Raw genomic sequence first — 25,933 nt, forward strand, 5'->3', positions numbered from 1 at the left:
TACAAGTAGCTGACTCTAAAGTCAGTAAATACTGTATCCTTTTTATTTGAGTGGAGGACCACACCCTAAGTGCTGTCAGTCAGGCCACAAAAAAAGTTTAGCTTATCTTAAAATGTTAGTAGAATGCAAACACAACCATAGACCAACATCACTGCTGCCCTACACCAGACATGATCAGACAATGGCATATTATTTTCCAAACATGGGATGGAGATGGATATATATTTTTTTTATGGTTCAAATTGTCACAAAATACAACAACCTATTTGAATGGATTTGTTGCTGTACCGGGAGCTGCATGTGCGTTCCTTGTCATGTCCCATGAAGTAGGCTAGACTGGTATGATAATCTTTAAACAAAGCCCCCATTCAGATAGTGAAAGATATGACCTGAATAATAGGATTCCAAATTAATTACTTTGAAATAACAAATCCCTAACGTTTTATGAACAATAATTACAAATTCATCTCACTGGGTTGAACACTGTCAAATGTCTAAATGCCCTCCCATTGTCATGACCAAGTGTAAACCTATACTGGATTGCATCTGTTCATACAAACATACATGACAAGGGGGAGAGGGACCAACAAAAGCCGGGGACCAACAAAAGCGAATGGATGCGGTGAGGAGAGGGAAGTCGTCCGAAATCTGGTATATCTGACGTCACGAGATTTCCTTAGAACAAGCGGCAGCTGCTGAAGCTAGTGTGGCGGAGCCGGGGTGGACTGTCGCCGCAATTTCTGTCTACAAAGTATTATTTTCGAGTATTGTAATTGGCCGCAGCATCAGCAGCAATGGATACATCACGGTCCTTCTTCTATTTTTATCACTGTGACTGACTGTTCTTTCCAAATATTTTGCTGCGTTGGAAGCACGCAAGAGCTCGAAGGGGGGTGTCCCTAGCTATCATTATTCGACAGCCAGGTAAAATACGTAAATGTAATGTAAATACTCATTATAAAAAGAAAAGCAGAAAGGGTTTAAGAAGCCCTGGGTTTGGGGTTCATGCTTTTGGGGCCTGTGGAAGTGTATTTTCAACGTAAAATGGGTGGGAACAACCGTTAGTCTGTACTGTAGCGGGCTAGCTAGCATGAATGCACGTCATTTGCAAGTTTGGGATGTGATGCTGCTGGGATGTTGCAACCGGGTGGGCTTGGGCATTCTCAAGCGCGAGCTACAATGATGGGGTGGTGGAAACGTCTGGCTTCGGCCCAGTCTTTGCGCCCTAAACAAATTATGTCTTTATTAAAACATAAAGCGACACGTTTCTATGGCCAATATATTACCCCCAAAAAACCCGCAAACGACCTAGGAATGAATGTAGGAAGAAATAAAAAATTCAACGTCAAGAGGAGACTGTCAGCTAGCTGCTAGCTACGCCGTTAGCCTCGTTCAGTGGCTAGCTAGCTCGGTTTACAAATTCTTCCCCCTATCACTTGACATTTTATCCGTTTGCTGGGCACGTGAACATTGTTTAAAAATCACCCTTACACAGTAATGATTTTGTGCCTCTTGTTTTATTCTATAATTAAGTGTGTATATGGCAGGCGGATGTTATTATGTAAGAGCAAATGACACCACACGCCCTTGAAACAAAAGCTGTTGTTTCAATATTTGCTTATTTGTATGTGGTGCAAGGCCTAGCCATGTCTTGTACATTGATGGCAGAGACTATTATTGCGGAAAAGATTTGCACATGTGACCTGCAATGGCTTCTAAAATGGAAAGCCTGGTCATGTCAGCCATTGTTTTTGTTGTCATTGGATTGATTCCATTTATTTTCCATCCCAGAGCCAGGTCTTTCACATCAGTCGGCCGCTGTTGACAGGCATCCATTCTCTGACAACAAAACACTGTACTGCATTTAAGACAGTTTTCTCCTAGTACAGTGGTAGTGCTTCACTTTGAACGAATTAAACTCATGGGTTGTCACACAGGCAATTTGGCTTCTATTTTGGCACCCTTGTATCACAGGTTACTAGAGATAAGAACATTTTTATCACGCCACAAAGGACATTCATTTAACCACAGAAGCTGTTTCTAAACTTGAATATGACTGTGTACCCAGAATAAAATCCTTTTGTAGACTAGGTCTACATAATGCTTTTGACATACTGGCTGCTTTTCCCATTGATCTCCCATTGGGATTTGGAGTGATTGACTGAGGTCCGTGCTAATGTTGTCATCATTGTAGCCAATAGCCATTATACTTAGTCACATCTAAATAGACGGAGTGAAAAGTAACTGAAGATCAATACTTTTAGAGACATCAGACTGGCCAGGTTGGGATTCAAGTTATATATATATATATATTTTTTATTTAACCAGGTAAGTTGACTGAGAACACATTCTCATTTACAGCAACAACCTGGGGAATAGTTACAGGGGAGAGGAATGACGCCAATTGGAAGATGGGGATGATTAGATGGCTAGATTGGGAATTTAGACACCAGCGTTAAGACCCCTACAATAAGTGCCATGATATCTTTAGTGACCACAGAGAGTCAGGACACCCGTTTAACGTCCCATCTGAAAAATGGCACCTTACACAGGGCAATGTCCCCAATCACTGCCCTGGGGGATTGGGATATTATTTATTTTTTGACCAGAGGAAAGTGTGCCTCCTACTGGCCCTCCAACACCACATCCAGCAGCATCTGGTGTTCCATCCAGGGACCAACTAGAACCAACCCTGCTTAGCTTCAGAGGTACGCCAGCAATGGGATGCAGGGTGGTATGCTGCTGCTAGATCGAGGCTATTTGGTTCTTTCATTGCCATAAAAGCGCATATGTCACTCAATCGAACAAAGTTTATGTAGAGTCCTGAAGGCACACATTATCTAACAGTGTAGTAGATCAAAATATCTAAATTCAAAAGCGGCAAAGTCTTGTTTGGTCCTTATCCGCGGCTCTGACCTTGCCTCAGTCTCTGACGTTGTTTGTGCATATCTTAATAGATGACTTAGAATAATCCATCGGTACCAGAATAGACACAAAGTGGCTGTAAAGGATGTGTACCTTTAAGAAAATCTGGTCAATGGCGCTGCATAAGCAGTATTAGGCCCGCCAAGGAGCAGAGAGAGAGAGGAAAGGGGACAAATCTGCCGGTGGGCAGGGAGGGGACTGGACGGGAAGCGCATTCTGGGTCTTAACAATGACTCCGGTTCTCACGTAAGTGTTTGTAAAGGAACGAGAGGGGGGAGGGGGTTGGGGGTGTAGTGTGTGTGGAGAGCGATCCATGGACCTTTTTTTGCCCTTTCTCTCTCCCCTGCTTCCTTCCAGGCTGAGTCACCGCTGGAGTGCCTTGAGAGAGAGTGAAGGAAGACGTGGAGAAAAAGAGTGAAAGAGAGGCAGAGTGAGAGAGAGACAGTTAGGGGAGTAAAGACAGAGAGTGTGAGGAAAACTTGAGTGGAAAGGAGGTAGACCAAGGAGAGTGAGGTAGCGAGAAGAAAGGAGAAGAGAAAGAAAGAGCCAAGGGAGTTGGGAGTAAGGGAAAAAGACGGAGAGAGAGAGAACACACACACACAGACAGACAGACAGGCAGAGTGAGGAGAGGAGAGTGGGTGTGTGTCTGTGAGGAAGAGAAAGAGAGCAAGGTCAGGACTGCTGACCCCCCCACACCCCTGGGTCTGAGTACTGGGCTGACGGTCAAGGCGGAGCCACTATGAGCGACCAAAACGTTGTCAAGGAAGGCTGGGTTCAGAAGAGAGGTGAGTCGATTGATTGATTGATGATCGTGATGTTAACTGTCTTTGAAGAGGATTTTATTTTTCACAGTTCACATCAAGAAACAAACACCCCTTTTCAAACACCCCCGGTCCCCACACACCTGTATATACATAAACATGGAAACCAACAGCGAAGAGAATCAATTGAATATTGTATTTTTATAACCAGGGGTTGGAACCAAAATTATATTCCAATCGTTTCGTTCTGAACAGAACCATAATTTTCTTCGATCGGTTCCACTTTTCCAACCAGCAAAATAAAGTTCAGAACCAAATGGGGAGGAGAAAAAAAGTACCGGTTTATATTGTTCCTTTCTGTTCCTTTTTAAACCTCTGAAAACATTTAATTTTTTTACATTTCGCTCAACATTAAATTACTTCACATATAGAGCAGCTTGCTATGAAGCGGGTAAGCTATTTAATCTTTATAGGAAAGTCGTTAAGAACAAATTGTCTTATTCCATAAACAGCATGGTTTAATCATAATGAAAGACAAACACACACACTGCACTGTGCTGCCAGTACATATTGTTGTTTTATTCCTTTTCCTTATTTTCTTAATAACTGTAAATATTGTGTTGTTCCTGGAGGCTGTTGCCATAGTGATAACCAAAAGACAGACAAGTGTGAGGGCGCGAGATGCGACTGAGATTTTGCTGCGAGAGAAGATGGAGGAGGCTTGGCTTGAAGCGCTTGGCATCTTGTTATGACATGCATTATCTGAATTAGACCCACATAATTATACCTACTGAGCAGCGGCTTCTATGGAGGAACTTTGAATGTCTTTGAACTTCTGAGAGTTGGCTTAACGTTGGACCAGAGCTAACGTTAGATAGTTAACTAACAAACTTGTGTGTGCAGAGCTGCACTAGAATTAAAAACACGTCTTAATTTTGTTGTAGTTAGTCAATCCAATGTGAAACATGATAACTATAGTATCCTTAACTAGCATTGAAAAAGTTGATCTAATAAAAAATCTCTCTCCCAAATTTCTGAATCACACTTGTAACGTTGTCAGTAGGCTATAGTAACCTATGCTTCGGAGGGGGAGGGGCAGGTAGCCTACACTCGCACACACACTGGCAAAGATTTCCAGCAGGCAGGTAGACACTGGAATAAGTTTCAGAGTGACAGAGTAAGGGCTTTGCATAGGTGCTTTGTTGCCATTTTTGTGGGACTAGAAAAAAATGCCCGGAATGTAAAATAACGTTATTAACTGGTTCCGATGGTTTTAATATAATGGTTCTGTTCCAGAACAGTATAGATCACTTTCGTTTAATTTTGTTATTTTCCGGTTTTCTGTTCTGTTCCCTGAACCGGTTCCAGCCCCGGATTTATAGCTAGTATGCACAGCATGTGGTATGGAGGATTTTAAGGTGTGTTGACTGGTTGAACACATGCACTGTGTGCGTGCAGTGTGTGTGTGTCTGTATATATTGTTTAGCCTCAGGCTGTGACACAGCCACAGACAAATTTGAGCTCTCCAAAGATGGCTTAACGCCCCAGTTCCTTCCTTTCAGAGCCCAGGAGCCACTGAATTGTTACAGGCACTTTTGTGCTTGTACAAAGTCCAGTTACAGTCTTCTAGACACTGAAGGGTAGCTAGTGGTTTAGAGTTAAACTAGTAGCAAACAATCAGTTTTATACTTGTATTAAACTGTTATTACTAAGTCATTACTACATTTTTGCACACTATGTCACTTGGGGTAAAAAAAAGTTAAATGATACCATATAGCCTATAAGCAAAATGGAGCTCTTCTACAACATGGTCCACGTGGAGATCTGGCAAGCAAACACAAGCATGGACCCTCATCATGTATTAATTAATTATGTATTAACCTGCTTGAACCATAATGAATCCTGCCATACTGTTAAATGAAAATACACTTACTTAGGGTACATCCCAAATGGCATTCTATTCCCTTTATAGTACACTACTTTTGTCCAGGGCCCGTAGCCCTGGAACTATAAAGGGAAGAGTGCCATTTAGGATGCAGCGAAGGTCTGACCACTGCTACAGCCAGTCAGTCAATCAGTAACTATAAAAACTGATAGGCTAAGTTTCCAGTATGTACCAATCCCTGCTGGCCTTGTTGCAGGTGAGTACATAAAGAACTGGAGGCCGCGCTACTTCCTGCTGAAAACCGATGGATCCTTCATCGGCTACAAAGACAAACCCCAGGACGCAGACCTGGCCTATCCCCTCAATAACTTCTCTGTAGCAAGTAGGTCCTCCTCGTCTTCGTTAGTCCCCATTTTAAACCATTTGGGGGCGGTTTCTCGGACACAGATTAAGCCTAGTCCTAGACTAAAAAGCAAGCTCAATGGAGAATCTCCATTGAAAATGATTGAGTCCAGGACGAGGTTTAATCTGTCCAGGGAAACCACCCCTTGGTCTGTTGGGTGTATTTTATTAAAATATACTACGTTTGACATTTTTCATAATTTAAAATATCAATATAAGTTCCCATGTTAGGCAGTGTGCACTCCCAAGACCCAGTGTGTCCTTGTCAAAGTTCAGAGCTAAAGTAGTGCTACTTGAATATAGTACAACACTATGTTGCCACCGTTGCCTTCTGAAACAGTAGTGAGTGACAAATGTTTAGTCTGTGATGCTTTGTCCACCTCCATGGTATGAAGGATGCATTCAATCACTCGTTCATCACCCCACTCATTACATTTTTACTTTGTATCTCTCTCCCTCCTCTCTCTCTCCCTCTTTCTTCCCTCTCTCCTTCCCGACACACCCTCTCTTTCTTCCCTCCCTCTTTCGCTCTCTCCTTCCCTTCCTCTTTCTCCCTCTCCTCAGAATGTCAGCTGATGAAGACCGAGCGGCCCAAGCCCAACACATTCATCATCCGCTGTTTGCAGTGGACCACGGTTATTGAGAGGACATTCCACGTGGACACGCCCGATGAGAGGTGGGTCACCCTCTCTCTCACTCCCTCCTCCTCTACTCTCTACTACAGCCTTGCCTCCTCATCTCTCGCCTTTAGGGAAAACACCATTGAAAAATGAAGAGAAATACCTAAACACGGTTTAGATGCTGCTAAAACTTGGTAGTCTAAACATAAAACTTCCACAGCAGCAGTTTCATGTTTTGACGTAACTAGTTTTAGCAACCAGACAGAATGGAGGTATGTCTCTAGATTTCTCCATGGCATTTGTTTTGTACCCTGCACTTTTCGAAATGTGTGCTTTCCTCAGCACACACACACACACACACAAATACACACACAGTATAGCAGTGTATTAAAGTGAGCTGCTGTTGGTTGGTTCCAGGGATGAGTGGGCCGAGGCCATCCAGATGGTGGCCGACTCCCTGGCCAAGCAGGAGGAGGAGGGGATCCTGTGCAGCCCCACGTCGCAGATCGAGAACGAGGTCAACGAGGAAGAGATGGACACCTCCACCAGCCAACACAAACGGAAGGTGAGCCGCCCTGGGGACTGAGCGCAGGTCATACATTGGTAGATAGGCACATAAACACCAACCAAGATTGTCTCTCTCATCTCAGTGAAGGCCTTTGCTCAACTTTAGCTTCTCGTCCTCTACTTTCCTCTTCTCTCCTCTCTGACAGACAATGAATGACTTTGACTATCTGAAACTACTGGGCAAAGGCACTTTTGGGAAAGTCATTCTGGTGAAGGAGAAGGCGAGCGGAACATATTACGCCATGAAGATCCTGAAGAAAGAAGTCATCATCGCCAAGGTACTGGCTGGTTCAAAGCAGTTTCTCTCAACCTTTTTTATACTAGGGATCAGCGAACTATAACTATGTTTTTTCCTGCTTGGAAGTATGTTTAAACTAGCACTATAGAACTGACTAAATGAGTGTCTGGGACTATCCCACAGACCGGAGGTTGAGAAACACTGGTTGAAAGAATTGAGCCTTGTTGGAATGGATGCAGATATCGCCATTTGGCGCCTTGTACCTTCTACATCCTAACATTCTCTCTTTCTCTCCCGCTCTCTTTCCCTCTTTCTCTACCCCCCTTTTTCTCGATTTTCCTCTCTTTGCTTGTAACGCAGGACGAAGTTGCTCACACTCTCACAGAAAGCAGAGTGTTAAAAAACACCAGGCATCCATTCCTAACCGTGAGTATTGTTTAGCAAAGACTTGAAGGCAAACTATACTGTATGCCTCCAAGTGAATAGTACAGGCTATGTCCCAAATGGCACCCATATGGCCCTGGTCAAAAGTAGTGTACTATATAAGAAATAGAGTGCCACTTGGGATGCATCCACAGACTCAGTCAAAAGTAAAGTGTTAGATTAATTTGGATTTTAAGAATAATGACTAAAGGATTTTACCCCAAATACAGTATAAATGTTAGAATTATCATGTAGTGTCAACCCACTAACAGAGGGGGTACTAAACATTCAAGGGTAAAGGAGGAGGCGGGAACTGTTTAAGAAAGCCACCTAAAGGTGGGAGGAGCATAGTGCCTTTGTTTGTCAAGAAGTATAAAAACAGTATGTATGTGTTTTTAGCGCCAGAGCTCTCTCCATGAATAAACATACAAAAAATCCTTCTCCGTGGTTATGGACCTTTAATCATTGATGATTAAAACCAGAGCCTTACAACCTCTGGTAATGATTCAAGCTTAGGTCGAATTAGAGATAGAAATTCACATGACATACAGTGGGGGAAAAAAGTATTTAGTCAGCCACCAATTGTGCAAGTTCTCCTACTTAAAAAGTTGAGAGAGGCCTGTAATTTACATCATAGGTACACGTCAACTATGACAGACAAATTGAGGAAAAAAAATCCAGAAAATCACATTGTAGGATTTTTTATGAATTTATTTGTAAATTATGGTGGAAAATAAGTATTTGGTCACCTACAAACAAGCAAGATTTCTGGCTCTCACAGACCTGTAACTTCTTCTTTAAGAGGCTCCTCTGTCCTCCACTCGTTACCTGTATTAATGGCACCTGTTTGAACTTGTTATCAGTATAAAAGACACCTGTCCACAACCTCAAACAGTCACACTCCAAACTCCACTATGGCCAAGACCAAAGAGCTGTCAAAGGACACCAGAAACAAAATTGTAGACCTGCACCAGGCTGGGAAGACTGAATCTGCAATAGGTAAGCAGCTTGGTTTGAAGAAATCAACTGTGGGAGCAATTATTAGGAAATGGAAGACATACAAGACCACTGATAATCTCCCTCGATCTGGGGCTCCACGCAAGATCTCACCCCGTGGGGTCAAAATGATCACAAGAACGGTGAGCAAAAATCCCAGAACCACACGGGGGGACCTAGTGAATGACCTGCAGAGAGCTGGGACCAAAGTAACAAAGCCTACCATCAGTAACACACTACGCCGCCAGGGACTCAAATCCTGCAGTGCCAGACGTGTCCCCCTGCTTAAGCCAGTACATGTCCAGGCCCGTCTGAAGTTTGCTAGAGTGCATTTGGATGATCCAGAAGAGGATTGGGAGAATGTCATATGGTCAGATGAAACCAAAATATAACTTTTTGGTAAAAACTCAACTCGTCGTGTTTGGAGGACAAATAATGCTGAGTTGCAGCCAAAGAACACCATACCTACTGTGAAGCATGGGGGTGGAAACATCATGCTTTGGGGCTGTTTTTCTGCAAAGGGACCAGGACGACTGATCCGTGTAAAGGAAAGAATGAATGGGGCCATGTATCGTGAGATTTTGAGTGAAAACCTCCTTCCATCAGCAAGGGCATTGAAGATGAAACGTGGCTGGGTCTTTCAGCATGACAATGATCCCAAACACACCGCCCGGGCAACGAAGGAGTGGCTTCGTAAGAAGCATTTCAAGGTCCTGGAGTGGCCTAGCCAGTCTCCAGATCTCAACCCCATAGAAAATCTTTGGAGGGAGTTGAAAGTCTGTGTTGCCCAGCGACAGCCCAAAAAACATCACTGCTCTAGAGGAGATCTGCATGGAGGAATGGGCCAAAATACCAGCAACAGTGTGTGAAAACCTTGTGAAGACTTACAGAAAACGTTTGACCTGTGTCATTGTCAACAAAGGGTATATAACAAAGTATTGAGAAATTTATGTTATTGACCAAATACTTATTTTCCACCATAATTTGCAAATAAATTCATAAAAAATCCTACAATGTGATTTTCTGGATTTTTTTTTCTCATTTTGTCTGTCATAGTTGACGTGTACCTATGATGAAAATGACAGGCCTCTCTCATCTTTTTAAGTGGGAGAACTTGCACAATTGGTGGCTGACTAAATACTTTTTTCCCCCACTGTAAAGTCTGATTGAATAAACATTTAAGCTGTCTACTGTTGCACGTGTCATTAGATATGAATTGACGGGATAATTGAACGTCTGTCTGTGTGGATGTAAAGGATGAAACCAACAATGATGGTGCAACTCTTGTTATTTTACCTCCAGTCTCTGAAGTACTCCTTTCAGACCAAGGATCGTTTGTGCTTCGTCATGGAGTATGTGAACGGAGGAGAGGTAAGAGATACCTGTGCTACCTGAGATACCTGGGGAAAGATAAGCATTTTTTTTACCCCGTTTCACAGACACTGTTGGTGTGTTGACGGCGATTCCCTGAGACGGGTGCACCTTCCTCTTCCACCATACAGAATTCTTTCCAGGAGCCGAAGTAATTATTTCAGATTAGGAACGCTGATCTAGGATTTAAAAGGCAAAACTGATCTTAGATCAGCACTCCTACTCTGAGACGATTTGTGAATACGGGCCAGGACATCTGTTGTAGAGAGCTATTAATTAATGGAAATATACCTTTATGTGTAGATGTGTAAATATATCTGAATGTAACATAACTTTAAATAATTGGACATTTTGTTATATGTTTTCCGGTTTGATACCATTTATTCCTATCTTTACCTTTCCCGTTTTTCCCCCAGCTGTTTTTCCATTTGTCAAGAGAGCGAGTGTTCTCCGAGGACCGCACACGCTTCTACGGAGCTGAGATCGTCTCCGCTTTAGACTACCTTCACTCTGCCAAGATAGTGTACCGCGATCTGAAGGTACATTGATTCATATTAGCCTAGCTGTTGGACAGTCATATCTACATCTAGAGTGTAGACTTCTTAGAGGCGAATCCTTACTTCCAATCCTAACTAAGTCCAATGGGAGACTAAGTGAAGATTTGACTTAAAACATATAAAAAGACAATGCTGTTGAGGATGGATATATTATTGGGCCATATATGCAACATAGAACGTGGTATTTATTCTCATTGGCAGCTGGAGAACTTGATGCTGGATAAAGATGGGCACGTCAAGATCACGGACTTCGGCCTCTGCAAAGAGGGCATCACCGATGCGGCCACCATGAAGACCTTCTGTGGCACGCCAGAGTACCTGGCTCCAGAGGTCAGAGCTCACACTACATCCTGATGTACACTACACTACTCAGAATGCCATGTTGTGGGATATATCCAGGTTTTCTTATGGGACTAAATATTCCAGGTGTCTAATATATACTAACTACATATTAATACTGAGTAAAGCGGGGATCTCCTGGCAAGAGACAAAAGCCCTTGCACGGAAAAGAGTGAGGTGGAGAGAAGAACGGTATGGACGCCATATGCTCCCAAGGGGGCCCCAATGGTGGACACCCTATGCTCCCAAGGGAGCCAACAGGATAAAGTCAAGTCAGTCAAGTCACATACTAATAAAATCAAATGTTATTGGTCACGTACACATATTTTGCAGATGTTATCGCAGTTGCAGTGAAATGCTTATGTACCTAGCTCCAACAGTGCAGTAATACCTAACAATACACAGAAATACCCAAAATAAAAAGAGGAAATATCAGAACGAGCAATGTCAGTCTGAAATATATATGTACAGTGCATTCGGAAAGTATTCAGACCCCTTGACTTTTTCCACATTACATCCACTTTACAGCCTTATTCTAAAATTGATTAAATTGTTTTTTTCCCCTCATCAATCTACACACCAAACCCCATAATGACAAAGCAAAAACAGGTGTTTAGACATTTTTGCTAAAAATTAAATTAAAAAACGGAAATGTACATAAGTATTCATACCCTTTACTCAGTACTTAGTTAAAGCACTTTTGGCAGCGATTACAGCCTCGAGCCTTCTTGGGTATGACGCTACAAGCTTGGCATATCTGTATTTGGGGAGTTTCTCCCATTCTTCTCTGCAGATCCTCTCAAGCTCTGTCAAGTTGGATGCGGAGCGTCACTGCACAGCTATTTTCAGGTGTCTCCAGAGATGTTTGATTGGGTTCAAGTCCGGGCTCTGGCTAGGCCACTCAAGGACATTCAGACTTGTCCCGAAGCCACTCCTGCGTTGTCTTGGCTGTGTGCTTAGGGTCGTTGTCCTGTTGGAAGGTGAACTTTCGCCCCAGTCTGTGGTCCTAAGCACTCTGGAGCAGGTTTTCATCAAGGATCTCATTTTACATTTACAATGTTTTCATCAAGGATCTCGCTGTACTTTGCGCCGTTCATCTATCCCTCGATCCTGACTAGTCTCCCAGTCTCTGCCGCTGAAAAAAATCCCCACAGCATGATGCTGCCGCCACCACCGTGCTTCACCGTAGGGATGGTGCCAGGTTTCCGCCAGACTTGACGCTTGGCATTCAGGCCAACGAGTTCAATCTTGGTTTTATCAGACTAGAGAATGTTGTTTCTCATGGTCTGAGAGTCTTTAGGTGCCTTTTGGCAAACTCCAAGCGGGCTGTCATGTGCCTTTTACTAAGGAGTGGCTTCCGTCTGGCCACTCTACCATAAAGGCCTGTTTGGTGGAGTGCTGTAGAGATCAGCCCCAATTAGTCCTGTCCGGGGAGCCCGTCGAGACCTGGAACGTCCAGCAGATGGAGCCACCGTCTCGTGATGTATACTCCATCTCGACGAGTCTCCCCCGGTGGCTGACCTACTGTTTTTTTTCTCTGTATCAGCTTTCGGTTGATGTACATGATGGGGTGCTCCTCCCCATCGTGTATCTGGGATAGAACGGCCCCTAGTCCCGTATCACATGCATCCGTCTGGACCACCATCGGCACCTGGAAATCGGGCGTTACGAGAATCGGATGGGATCACAGAGCTTCCTTTAGACAGCTGAACGCCGCTTCTGTCTCTTCCGTCCAGTTCACTGTTTTTGGGAGACGGGCCTTGGATAGATGGGTGAGGGGGGACGCTATAGCCGCAAAGTTGGGGATAAACCGGCTATAGTACCCTGTCAGTCCCAGGAAGGACTTGACCTGTGTCTTGGTGGTTGGAACGGGCCAGTCACGTACCGCGTGAACCTTCCTCTCCTGGGGCTTGACGTTCCCCCCGTCCGATCAAATACTCCTCGAACCCGAGCTTGCATTTCTTTGGGTTTGCGGTCAACCTGGCTTGTCTGAGCGCGTCCAGCACCGCCTGGAGGCGCATCAGGTGCTCCTCCCAACCTTGGCTGTGGATGATGATATCATCCAGATAGGCCGCTGCGTACTGCTGGTGGGGTCGAAGCACTCTGTTCATGTCGCTGGAATGTGGGCGGGGCTCCGTGGAGAACGAACGGGAGCACCCGGTACTGGTACAGACCGTCTGGTGTCGAGAACGCCGTCTTCTCCCGGGAGGAGGCTGCCAATGGTACCTGCCAATATCCTTTGGTCAGGTCAAGGGTGCTGATGTACCGGGCCTTTCCCAATCGGTCGATTAGCTTGTCCACCCTCAGCATGGGGTAGGCGTCGAATACGCTTATGACGTTCACACCCCGGAAATCATTACAGAAGCGGAGGCTACCGTCCGGTTTGGGCACCAACACGATGGGGCTGCACCATGCACTGTGGGACTCTTCAACGACCCCCATCCTCAGCATAGCCTCCACTTCTTGTTTCACGGCCTTCCGATACAGATAATTCGATACAGCCTCTTTCTTACCGTTTCCCCAGGCCGGGTACGGATGTGGTGTTCAATGAGGGTCGTGGGGCCCTGCTTCTCGGAGAACACCGCCGTGTTCCGATCGACAAGCTCCCAGAGCTCTTGCTTCTGGGCCGGGTCGAGGTCCTCACTGCTCGGGACCACCACTGGTACCGTTGGTGTCCTGGGTCCCGACCATAACACGGCCAAGGCTGTCCTCTCGTGCCACTTCTTCAACAGGTTCACGTGGAGGCACACACGTCCTCTCTCATGTGCTGCCCTTCTGGCAGCTTTATGGGCCTTGCACAGCTGGTGAGCAATCCGCCCTTAATTACTCACCAGCTCCCAATCAGCCCCAATTAGTCCTGTCCGGGGATCCCGTCGAGACCTGGCACGTCCAGCAGATGGAGCCACCGCCTCGTGATGTATACTCCATCTGTTACCAGGCCTCGATAAGTCTCCCCCCTGGTGGCTGACCTGCTGTACACCACAACATATATATATATATATATATATATATATATACAGTCATGGCCAAAATTGTTGGCACCCCTGAAATTTTTCCAGAAAATGAAGTATTTCTCACAGAAAAGTATTGAAATTACACATGTTTTGCTATGCACATGTTTATTTCCTTTGTGTGTATTGGAATAACACAAAAAAAACAGGAAAAAAGCAAATTTGACATAATTTCACACAAAACTAAAAAAATGGGCCGGACAAAGTTATTGGCACCCTTTCAAAATTGTGGATAAATAAGTTTGTTCCAAGCATGTGATGCTCCTTTAAACTCACCTGGGGGCAAGTAACAGGTGTGGGCAATCTAAAAATCACACCTGAAAGCAGATAAAAAGGAGAGAAGTTGACTCAGTCTTTGCATTGTGTTTCTGTGTGTGCCACACTAAGCATGGAGAACAGAAAGAGGAAAAGAGAACTGTCTGAGGACTTGAGAACCAAAATTGTGGAAAAATATCAACAATCTCAAGGTTACAAGTCCATCTCCAGAGATCTAGATGTTCCTTTGTCCACAGTGCGCAACATGATCAAGAAGTTTGCAACCCATGGCACTGTAGCTAATCTCCCTGGACGTGGACGGAAGAGAAAAATTGATGAAAGGTTGCAACGCAGGATAGTCCGGATGGTGGATAAGCAGCCCCAAACAAGTTCCAAAGAAATTCAAGCTGTCCTGCAGGCTCAGGGTGCATCAGTGTCAGCGCTGAACTATACGTCGAAATTTGAATGAAATGAAACGCTATGGCAGGAGACCCAGGAGGACCCCACTGCTGACACAGAGACATAAAAAAGCAAGACTACAGTTTGCCAAAATGTACATGAGTAAGCCAAATTCCTTCTGGGAGAACGTCTTATGGACAGATGAGACCAAGATAGAGCTTTTTGGTAAAGCACATCGTTCTACTGTTTACCGAAAATGTAATGAAGCCTTCAAAGAAAAGAACACAGTACCTACAGTCAAATATGGTGGAGGTTCAAAGATGTTTTGGGGTTATTTTGCTGCCTCTGGCACTGGGTGCCTTGACTGTGTGCAAGGCATCATGAAATCTGAGGATTACCAAAGGATTTTGGGTCGCAATGTAGGGGCCCAGTGTCAGAAAGCTGGGTTTGCGTCCGAGATCATGGGTCTTCCAGCAGGACAATGACCCCAAACATACTTCAAAAAGCACCCAGAAATGGATGGCAACAAAGCGCTGGAGAGTTCTGAAGTGGCCAGCAATGAGTCCAGATCTTAATCCCATTGAACACCTGTGGAGAGATCTTAAAATTGCTGTTGGGAAAAGGCACCCATCCAATATGAGAGACCTGGAGCAGTTTGCAAAAGAAGAGTGGTCCAAAATTCCGGGTGAGAGGTGTAAGAAGCTTATTGATGGTTATAGGAAGCGACTGATTTCAGTTATTTTTTCCAAAGGGTGTGCAACTAAATATTAAGTTAAGGGTGCCAATCATTTTGTCCGGCCCATTTTTTGAGTTTTGTGTGAAATTATGTCAAATTTGCTTTTTTCCTGTTTTTTTGTGTTATTCCAATACACACAAAGGAAATAAACATGTGCATAGCAAAACATGTGTAATTTCAATACTTTTCTGTGAGAAATACTTCATTTTCTGGAAAAATTTCAGGGGTGCCAATAATTTTGCCCATGACTGTTATATATATATATATATATATATATATATATATATATATATATATATATATATATATATATATATATATATATATATATATATATATATATATACAGTGGGGAAAAAAAGTATTTAGTCAGCCACCAATTGTGCAAGTTCTCCCACTTAAAAAAGATGAGAGAGGCCTGTAATTTTCATCATAGGTACACGTCAACTATGACAGACAAAATGAGAAAAGAAAATCCAGAAAATCACATTGTACGATTTTTAATGAATTTATTTGCAAATTATGGTGGAAAATAAGTATTTGGTCAATAACAAAAGTTTCTCAATACTTTGCTATATACCCTTTGTTGGCAATGACACAGGTCAAACGTTTTCTGTAAGTCTTCACAAGGTTTTCACACACTGTTGCTGGTATTTTGGCCCATTCCTCCATGCAGATCTCCTCTAGAGCAGTGATGTTTTGGGGCTGTCGCTGGGCAACACGGACTTTCAACTCCCCTCCAAAGATTTTCTATGGGGTTGAGATCTGGAGACTGGCTAGGCCACTCCAGGACCTTGAAATGCTTCTTACGAAGCCACTCCTTCGTTGCCCGGGCGGTGTGTTTGGGATCATTGTCATGCTGAAAGACCCAGCCACGTTTCATCTTCAATGCCCTTGCTGATGGAAGGAGGTTTTCACTCAAAATCTCACGATACATGGGCCCATTCATTCTTTCCCTTTACACGGATCAGTCGTCTTGGTCCCTTTGCAGAAAAACAGCCCCAAAGCATGATGTTTCCACCCCCATGCTTCACAGTAGGTATGGTGTTCTTTGGATGCAACTCAGCATTCTTTGTCCTCCAAACACGACGAGTTGAGTTTTTACCAAAAAGTTCAATTTTGGTTTCATCTGACCATATGACATTCTCCCAATCCTCTTCTGGATCATCCAAATTCACTCTAGAAAACTTCAGACGGGCCTGGACATGTACTGGCTTAAGCAGGGGGACACGTCTGGCACTGCAGGATTTGAGTCCCTGGCGGCGTAGTGTGTTACTGATGGTAGGCTTTGTTACTTTGGTCCCAGCTCTCTGCAGGTCATTCACTAGGTCCCCCCGTGTGGTTCTGGGATTTTTGCTCACCGTTCTTGTGATCATTTTGACCCCACGGGGTGAGATCTTGCGTGGAGCCCCAGATCGAGGGAGATTATCAGTGGTCTTGTATGTCTTCCATTTCCTAATAATTGCTCCCACAGTTGATTTCTTCAAACCAAGCTGCTTACCTATTGCAGATTCAGTCTTCCCAGCCTGGTGCAGGTCACAATTTTGTTTCTGGTGTCCTTTGACAGCTCTTTGGTCTTGGCCACAGTGGAGTTTGGAGTGTGACTGTTGAGGTTGTGGACAGGTGTCTTTTATACTGATAACAAGTTCAAACAGGTGCCATTAATACAGGTAACGAGTGGAGGACAGAGGAGCCTCTTAAAGAAGAAGTTACAGGTCTGTGAGAGCCAGAAATGTTGCTTGTTTGTAGGTGACCAAATACTTATTTTCCACCATAATTTGCTAATAAATTCATTAAAAATCCTACAATGTGAGTTTCTGGATTTATTTTTCTCATTTTGTCTGTCATAGTTGACGTGTACATATGATGAAAATTACAGGCCTCTCTCATCTTTTTAAGTGGGAGAACTTGCACAATTGGTGGCTGACTAAATACTTTTTTCCCCCACTGTATATATATATATATATTACACTGCTCAAAAAAATAAAGGGAACACTAAAATAACACATCCTAGATCTGAATGAATGAAATAATCTTATTAAATACTTTTTTCTTTACATAGTTGAATGTGCTGACAACAAAATCACACAAAAATGATCAATGGAAATCAAATTTATCAACCCATGGAGGTCTGGATTTGGAGTCACCCTCAAAATTAAAGTGGAAAACCACACTACAGGCTGATCCAACTTTGATGTAATGTCCTTAAAACAAGTCAAAATGAGGCTCAGTAGTGTGTGTGGCCTCCACGTGCCTGTATGACCTCCCTACAATGCCTGGGCATGCTCCTGATGAGGTGGCGGATGGTCTCCTGAGGGATCTCCTCCCAGACATGGACTAAAGCATCCGCCAACTCCTGGACAGTCTGTGGTGCAACGTGGCATTGGTGGATGGAGCGAGACATGATGTCCCAGATGTGCTCAATTGGATTCAGGTCTGGGGAACGGGCGGGCCAGTCCATAGCATCAATGCCTTCCTCTTGCAGGAACTGCTGACACACTCCAGCCACATGAGGTCTAGCATTGTCTTGCATTAGGAGGAACCCAGGGCCAACCGCACCAGCATATGGTCTCACAAGGGGTCTGAGGATCTCATCTCGGTACCTAATAGCAGTCAGGCTACCTCTGGCGAGCACATGGAGGGCTGTGCGGCCCCCCAAAGAAATGCCACCCCACACCATGACTGACCCACCGCCAAACCGGTCATGCCGGAGGATGTTGCAGGCAGCAGAACGTTCTCCACGACGTCTCCAGACTCTGTCACGTCTGTCACATGTGCTCAGTGTGAACTTGCTTTCATCTGTGAAGAGCACAGGGCGCCAGTGGCGAATTTGCCAATCTTGGTGTTCTCTGGCAAATGCCAACGTCCCTGCACGGTGTTGGGCTGTAAGCACAACCCCCACCTGTGGACGTCGGGCCCTCATACCACCCTCATGGAGTCTGTTTCTGACCGTTTGAGCAGACACATGCACATTTGTGGCCTGCTGGAGGTCATTTTGCAGGGCTCTGGCAGTGCTCCTCCTGCTCCTCCTTGCACAAAGTTGGAGGTAGCAGTCCTGCTGCTGGGTTGTTGCCCTCCTACGGCCTCCTCCACGTCTCCTGATGTACTGGCCTGTCTCCTGGTAGCGCCTCCATGCTCTGGACACTACGCTGACAGACACAGCAAACCTTCTTGCCACAGCTCGCATTGATGGGCCATCCTGGATGAGCTGCACTACCTGAGCCACTTGTGTGGGTTGTAGACTCCGTCTCATGCTACCACTAGAGTGAAAGCACCGCCAGCATTCAAAAGTGACCAAAACATCAGCCATGAAGCATAGGAACTGAGAAGTGGTCTGTGGTCACCAACTGCAAAACCACTCATTTATTGGGGGTGTCTTGCTAATTGCCTATAATTTCCACCTGTTGTCTATTCCATTTGCACAACAGCATGTGCCATTTATTGTCAATCAGTGTTGCTTCCTAAGTGGACAGTTTGATTTCACAGAAGTGTGATTGACTTGGAGTTACATTGTGTTGTTTAAGTGTTCCCTTTATTTTTTTGAGCAGTGTATATATATATATATATATACATATATTTATGTATGTATATACAGTGCTATGAAAAAGTATTTGCCCCCTTTCTAATTTTCTCTACTTTTGCATATTTGTGATACTGAATGTTATCAGATCTTCAACCCAAACTTAGTATTAGATAAAGGGAACATAAGTGAACAAATAACACAACAATTACATATTTATTTCATTTTAAACAAAGTTATGCAACACCCAATTCCCCTGTAAAAAATAATTGCCCCCTTACACTCAATAACGGATTGTGTCACCTTTAGCTGCAATGACTCCAACCAAATGCTTCCTGTAGTTGATGATCAGTCTCTCACGTCGCTTTGGAGGAATTTTGGCCCACTCTTCCATGCAGAACTGCTTTAACTCAGTGACGTGTGGGTTTTCAAGCATGAACTGCTCGTTTCAAGTCCTGCCACAACATCTCAATTGGGATTAGGTCTGGACTTTGACTAGGCCATTCCAAAACTTCCAATTTGTTGCTTTTTAGCAATTTTCATGTAGACTTGATTGTGTGTTTTGGATAATTGTCTTGCTGCATGACCCAGCTGCGCTTCAGCAGCTCACAGACAGATGGTCTGACATTCTCCTGTAGAATTATCTGATAAAGAGCAGAATTCATGGGTCCTTCTATTAAGGCAAGTCGTCCAGGTCCTGAGGCAGCAAAGCATCCCCAAACCATCACATCACACCACCACCACCATGCTTGACCTTTGGTATGATGTTCTTACTGTGGAATGTAGAGTTTGGTTTTCGCCAGGCATTACTGGAACCATGTCGTCCAAAAAGTTTTACTTTTGAATCATCTGTCCATAGAACGTTCTTCCAAGAGTGTTGATGATCATCCAGGTGCTTTTTGGCAAACTTGAGTCAACTTTTTGGATGAGATGGGTCCCATTATGCCTGGCGAACACCAAACACTGCATTCCACAGTAAGAACATCATACCAAAGGTCAAGCATGGTGGTGGTGGTGTGATGGTTTGGGGATGCGTGTATATATATTTATATATTTGTGTGTGTGTGTGTGTGTGTGTGTGTGTATATATATATGTGTGTGTGTGTGTGTGTGTGTGTGTGTGTGTGTGTGTGTATATATATATATATATATATATATACATATATGTATATATATATATATATATATATATATATATATATATATATATATATATATATATATATATATATATATATATATATATATATATATATATACACACACAGTGGGGAGAACAAGTATTTGATACACTGACGATTTTGCAGGTTTTCCTACTTACAACGCATGTAGAGGTCTGTAATCTTTATCATAGGTACACTTCAACTGTGAGAGATGGAATCTAAAACAAAAATCCAGAAAATCACATTGTATGATTTTTAAGTAATTCATTTGCATTTTATTGCATGACATAAGTATTTGATACATCAGAAAAGCAGAACTTAATATTTGGTACAAAAACCTTTGTTTGCAATTACAGAGATCATACGTTTCCTGTAGGTCTTGACCAGGTTTGCACACACTGCAGCAGGGATTTTGGCCCACTCCTCCATACAGACCTTCTCCAGATCCTTCAGGTTTCGGGGCTGTTGCTGGGCAATACAGACTTTCAGCTCCCTCCAAAGATTTTCTATTGGGTTCAGGTCTGGAGACTGGCTAGGCCACTCCAGGACCTTGAGATGCTTCTTACAGAGCCACTCCTTAGTTGCCCTGGCTGTGTGTTTCGGGTCGTTGTCATGCTGGAAGACCCAGCCACTACCCATCTTCAATGCTCTTACTGAGGGAAGGAGGTTGTTGGCCAAGATCTCGCGATACATAGCCCCATCCATCCTCCCCTCAATACGGTGCAGTCGTCCTGTCCCCTTTGCAGAAAAGCATCCCCAAAGAATGATGTTTCCACCTCCATGCTTCACGGTTGGGATGGTGTTCTTGGGGTTGTACTCATCCTTCTTCTTCCTCCAAACATGGCGAGTGGAGTTTAGACCAAAAAGCTCTATTTTTGTCTCATCAGACCACATGACCTTCTCCCCATTCCTCCTCTGGATCATCCAGATGGTCATTGGCAAACTTCAGACGGGCCTGGACATGCGCTGGCTTGTGCAGGGGGACCTTGCGTGCGCTGCAGGATTTTAATCCATGACGGCGTAGTGTGTTACTAATGGTTTTCTTTGAGACTGTGGTCCCAGTTCTCTTCAGGTCATTGACCAGGTCCTGCCGTGTAGTTCTGGGCTGATCCCTCACCTTCCTCATGATCATTAATGCCCCACGAGGTGAGATCTTGCATGGAGCCCCAGACCGAGGGTGATTGACCGTCATCTTGAACTTCTTCCATTTTCTAATAATTGCGCCAACAGTTGTTGCCTTCTCACCAAGCTGCTTGCCTATTGTCCTGTAGCCCATCCCAGCCTTGTGCAGGTCTATAATTTTATCCCTGATGTCCTTACACAGCTCTCTGGTCTTGGCCTTTGTGGAGAGGTTGGAGTCTGTTTGATTGAGTGTGTGGACAGGTGTCTTTTATACAGGTAACGAGTTCAAACAGGTGCAGTTAATACAGGTAATGAGTGGAGAACAGGAGGGCTTCTTATAGAAAAACTAACAGGTCTGTGAGAGCCGGAATTCTTACTGGTTGGTAGGTGATCAAATACTTATGTCATGCAATAAAATGCAAATTAATTACTTAAAAATCATACAATCATACAACTCTCACAGTTGAAGTGTACCTATGATAATAATTACAGACCTCTACATGCTTTGTAAGTAGGAAAACCTGCAAAATCGGCAGTGTATCAAATACTTGTTCTCCCCACTATGTGTGTATGTATATATATGTATATATATATATATATATATTTGTGTGTGTGTATATATATATAAATGTGTGTGTGTGTGGGTAAAACATACGGTATTATGTCATGACGTCCCTATGCTAGGTGCTGGAGGACAATGACTACGGCCGGGCGGTGGACTGGTGGGGTCTGGGCGTGGTCATGTACGAGATGATGTGCGGCCGGCTGCCCTTCTACAACCAGGACCACGAGAAGCTGTTTGAGCTGATCCTCATGGAGGAGATCAAGTTCCCGCGCACGCTCTCCTCTGACTCCAAGTCCCTGCTCTCTGGCCTGCTCATCAAGGACCCCAACAAACGGTACAGAGAGACAGAGAGAGAGACAGATAGAAACAGACGCACGGGCACACACACACACACACACACACACACACACACACACACACACAGACGAAGCAAGAGAGAGGCACACACAGACAGACTGACAGATGCATACACAGAGGCAAAGGTACACAGATAGACGAACACACACACCAAGGCTCCAGTGGGGGATTATACGAAGCTGGGTCAGTGAATCAGCCAACAAACTCCACCAAATACTTTTGACACAACACATTTTCTAACAGATCAACTTGAAATGGATTATTGACTCATGACATGCTAATCAGCTAACCAGCCCTCAACTGGAACTTCCCATAATTTAGTCTTTTTTGTACAGGATTTACTGTCTCACTCGATAATCCTGATTTATGAAATATTACCTCATACTACCTCATTGCAATTTGTTTTCATTTGTTTATCGCTCTGCTACAAAGCCGTTTGTCACTAAAAGCTTGAGAGGCAGTTAGGTTAGTGGTAAACCCAAGGGAGAACATTCGCTCATTCACCCCTTGATGTTATTCCAGGATTTGCACCTAGCTCATGTTCTTGTCTTGTTTCACGATAGGCTTTCTAGAAAGTGTTCACATTTGTACGTTTCTTTATTTCTGACAGACTCGGCGGCGGTCCAGACGACGCGAAGGAGATCATGCGCCACAGTTTCTTTGTGGCGGTAGACTGGCAAGACGTCTACGACAAAAAGGTGAGTCTGCTGTTCTTCTCTTCTACACTTGATCACGTACGTGTACGATTTCACTAAACCAGTTCTATGCCCTCCCACCGACTTTTGAACAAATTCGGAATATTCCGTGCAGGTCAAAATGACTAGCGTTTTTCCAGTCAAATATGCAAATATTGACATGTCACACACAAGCCACGGACATCAGTGTGTCACATGTCACTGTGGTCCTGTGTGGCTCAGTTGTCAAGATCAGTTGTCAAGCATGATGCCAAGATCTTGGTTTGATTCCTGGTAAGGCCACCGATATGAAAATGTATGCACGTACTACTGTAAGTGGCTTTGGATAAAAGCGTCTGCTAAATGGCATATAAATTACATGTGACAACTGTGTCCCCTCCCTCTCCCCTACAGTTGGTCCCGCCCTTCATGCCCCAGGTCTCCTCAGAGACGGATACCCGGTATTTCGATGAAGAGTTCACGGCACAGACGATCACCATCACTCCCCCGGAAAAATGTAAGTGTCCATCGGATCCCTCAGTACGGGTCGGCCCACTTTTTTGGAATAGGGGTTTCCTGCCATAGACTCCACCGTAAACGGACAGGTCCATTCGTAGCATATTACCCTATGATACACAACAATTACTATTTCAAAGGATGATTAGTCTGTTGAATTGTTGGGGGTGTTGTGCTGTGGTACTGGCCTTTATTTAGTGATTATTCTAAGGTAACACTGTTACGCAAGTTCCCCTAAGTAACGACACGTAACTCATTCAGTTTATAACACCCTCATAACTTCAGTATGTTTGTTATTGAGCCCAGACTTACCTGTCATTTTCTCCCTCCCCTCTTTCTCTCTCTCTCTGTCTCTCTTTGCAGACGATGAAGACGGGATGGGCGAGGGTGACAGCGAACGGAGGCCTCATTTCCCACAATTCTCGTATTCGGCCAGCGGACGGGAGTGAAGGTCATTGCCAGCCAGCCAGTATCGCCCCCCCGCCGCGCGGCCGTTTCGAGGAAAACACGTAGCCATTTTAGGAAGTCTCCCCTCTTTTCTCCTTCTCTGTATTCGAGTGCAGACTGGGAGAAGTCGTCTTTTTAGGGACTATAAAAGGGGTTTTGCACAGTGGGATAGACTCAAGCTGGTCTCCCCACACAAAAAAAGTATCTTACATTTTCAACGCTATATACTGCAGAAGGCAATGTTTTTGTTATTTATTTTTATCCGTCAGTATTAGGTTGTCAACCTGTTACGTTCTTTGTCAGTTTTTTTTTTTTTTTTTGGAACCTTTTTGCACTTGGTTTGGAAGAGCCGTTCTAGGGAACAAAACCAAAAATGTTGCCTTACGTGTGCAGATGTTTCGTATCATACAGACAGGGTTTGGGTCGGGGGGCTCGTGGTTCATTCAAACAATTATTATTTTTCGCATGTACAATGCATATACAATGCCATGGCGGCGCACATTCCCCAATCCCATGGCAACGAGAATCACTGTCTACTAAAAACAACAAAAAAGACAGAACTGACGGCGTTTCTTTCATTCCAATTTCATTTCTTTATCCTTTTTTACCTTTTCATTTTCAGCCAGAGATTTCTACTATTGTTTGACAGAAACACTAAACTGCCAGATACTGCACGGTTCACTCAGGCAACACAGAGCACAACCGCATTCAACTCAGCTACCAGTTTAGCTTTACACACCCATCAGGGAAAAGCTACTATGAATATACAAGCCTTTTTTGCATCTTTTTCCACAGTCATTTGATTATTAACTTCTTTTCATAGCTATAGAAAAAATAGTGGTATGGATGTTTACACAAGGAATGTGGCTTATACAGGTCCACCTTATGCTGTCATAACACACACACGCTCACACACACACACACTCTAACATCAGAGCCAGCTCTGAGGTCTGCTGATATGGCTTGTGACAGAGTATGAAATCTGTATCTGTAAAAAAAAAAAGATAAAAAATCTCCCCATCAATCACAAAGCGACAAGGTGGGCGGAAGGCATCAATAATCACTAACCATGTTGGGTCACAGATCACGTGAAACTGAGCCATGAATATACTTGTGTATGATGATAGGATGAGGACTGTGAGAGAATGGAGAGAGAAAAGAAGGAAAGCAGTTCCCCCACCTTTTGTGATGTAAATATGCAATGCCATTTTTTGTTATTAGTGGCATCTTGGCCAGACATGAACTTTTGTGTGTGACTGTACTTCAAGGTTGCTGAAGAGAACCAAGACCAGAGGAAAAGAAAGACTGAGAACTACGTTTTGGGTTAAAACAACGTAAACTACAATGTTAAAGACTGACTGGACGCTCCCATTTTGTGGCTGATGTCATCGTCATCTCGACCTGTCTGTCCAGAAAAGGTTTCCATGGAGACGAGACCCTTTTTCGCTGTTGGTCGAATGGATTGACACCCACTGTAATGTTTTCTTTTTCCCTTTCAAGTGGGACCATGGTCAATTCTGCAGTGATATATGGTTACATCAGGTTGTTACCGTTCCCCTCCTTTATTTTGTACCATAGTACTAGTTTTATTTATATGTTTGTGTCTTTCTAGGCAGTGTTACCCAGTCTTGTTCAGAGTCAAAAAGGCACCTCTCTCTAAGTCGCTGAAGGATGATATTGTTGGATGCATTACTGAAGTCTGTTTTTTATCCAATCGTTTTTTTGATTGTTTGCTTGTTTGTTTTCTTACCAAAACATTAGGGCAAGAACCCAATAGTGGACTTGCGTTGCCGTGGTAGTATTTATTTTGAATTAAATTAAAGAATACATTTCAGAGTTTTTCATGGCGTAAATCTTTTATTTTTATTTTTATCCCCCTTCTGATATTTCAATGAATGTGTACCCTTTGGAAAGCAATGCCCTAAACAATGTTCAGCAAGGGTCTCATCCAGGGTCATGTTCATTAGGAACCAAACAAAATAAAACTGAAACGGAGGAAGAAACTATTGGCGCATTTCCACTGACAGATTTACCCCAGTGTTTTACCCAAATGGGTCAGACTTTTCTTTTTCCATCTACGCGGG

The 25,933-nt window shown here is 43.9% G+C and overlaps 1 protein-coding gene across 1 annotated transcript; it reads left to right on the forward strand.

Annotated features, from left to right (window-relative positions):
* The first annotated feature begins 622 nt into the window (after window positions 1-622).
* akt3b (v-akt murine thymoma viral oncogene homolog 3b) lies at window positions 623-25,688 on the forward strand. The gene is made up of 14 exons (XM_045205224.1): window positions 623-924; window positions 3,283-3,710; window positions 5,828-5,953; window positions 6,538-6,649; window positions 7,011-7,158; window positions 7,307-7,438; window positions 7,759-7,824; window positions 10,120-10,188; window positions 10,605-10,727; window positions 10,947-11,075; window positions 21,975-22,189; window positions 22,823-22,910; window positions 23,301-23,403; window positions 23,766-25,688. The coding sequence occupies exons 2-14, from the start codon at window positions 3,665-3,667 to the stop codon at window positions 23,849-23,851; spliced, it is 1,443 nt and encodes a 480-aa protein (XP_045061159.1). The 5' UTR covers window positions 623-924; window positions 3,283-3,664; the 3' UTR covers window positions 23,852-25,688.
* The last annotated feature ends 245 nt before the right edge of the window (window positions 25,689-25,933 follow it).

This window comes from Coregonus clupeaformis, chromosome 20 (genome assembly GCF_020615455.1).
Source record: "Coregonus clupeaformis isolate EN_2021a chromosome 20, ASM2061545v1, whole genome shotgun sequence".
Classification (NCBI taxonomy): Eukaryota; Metazoa; Chordata; class Actinopteri; order Salmoniformes; family Salmonidae; genus Coregonus; species Coregonus clupeaformis.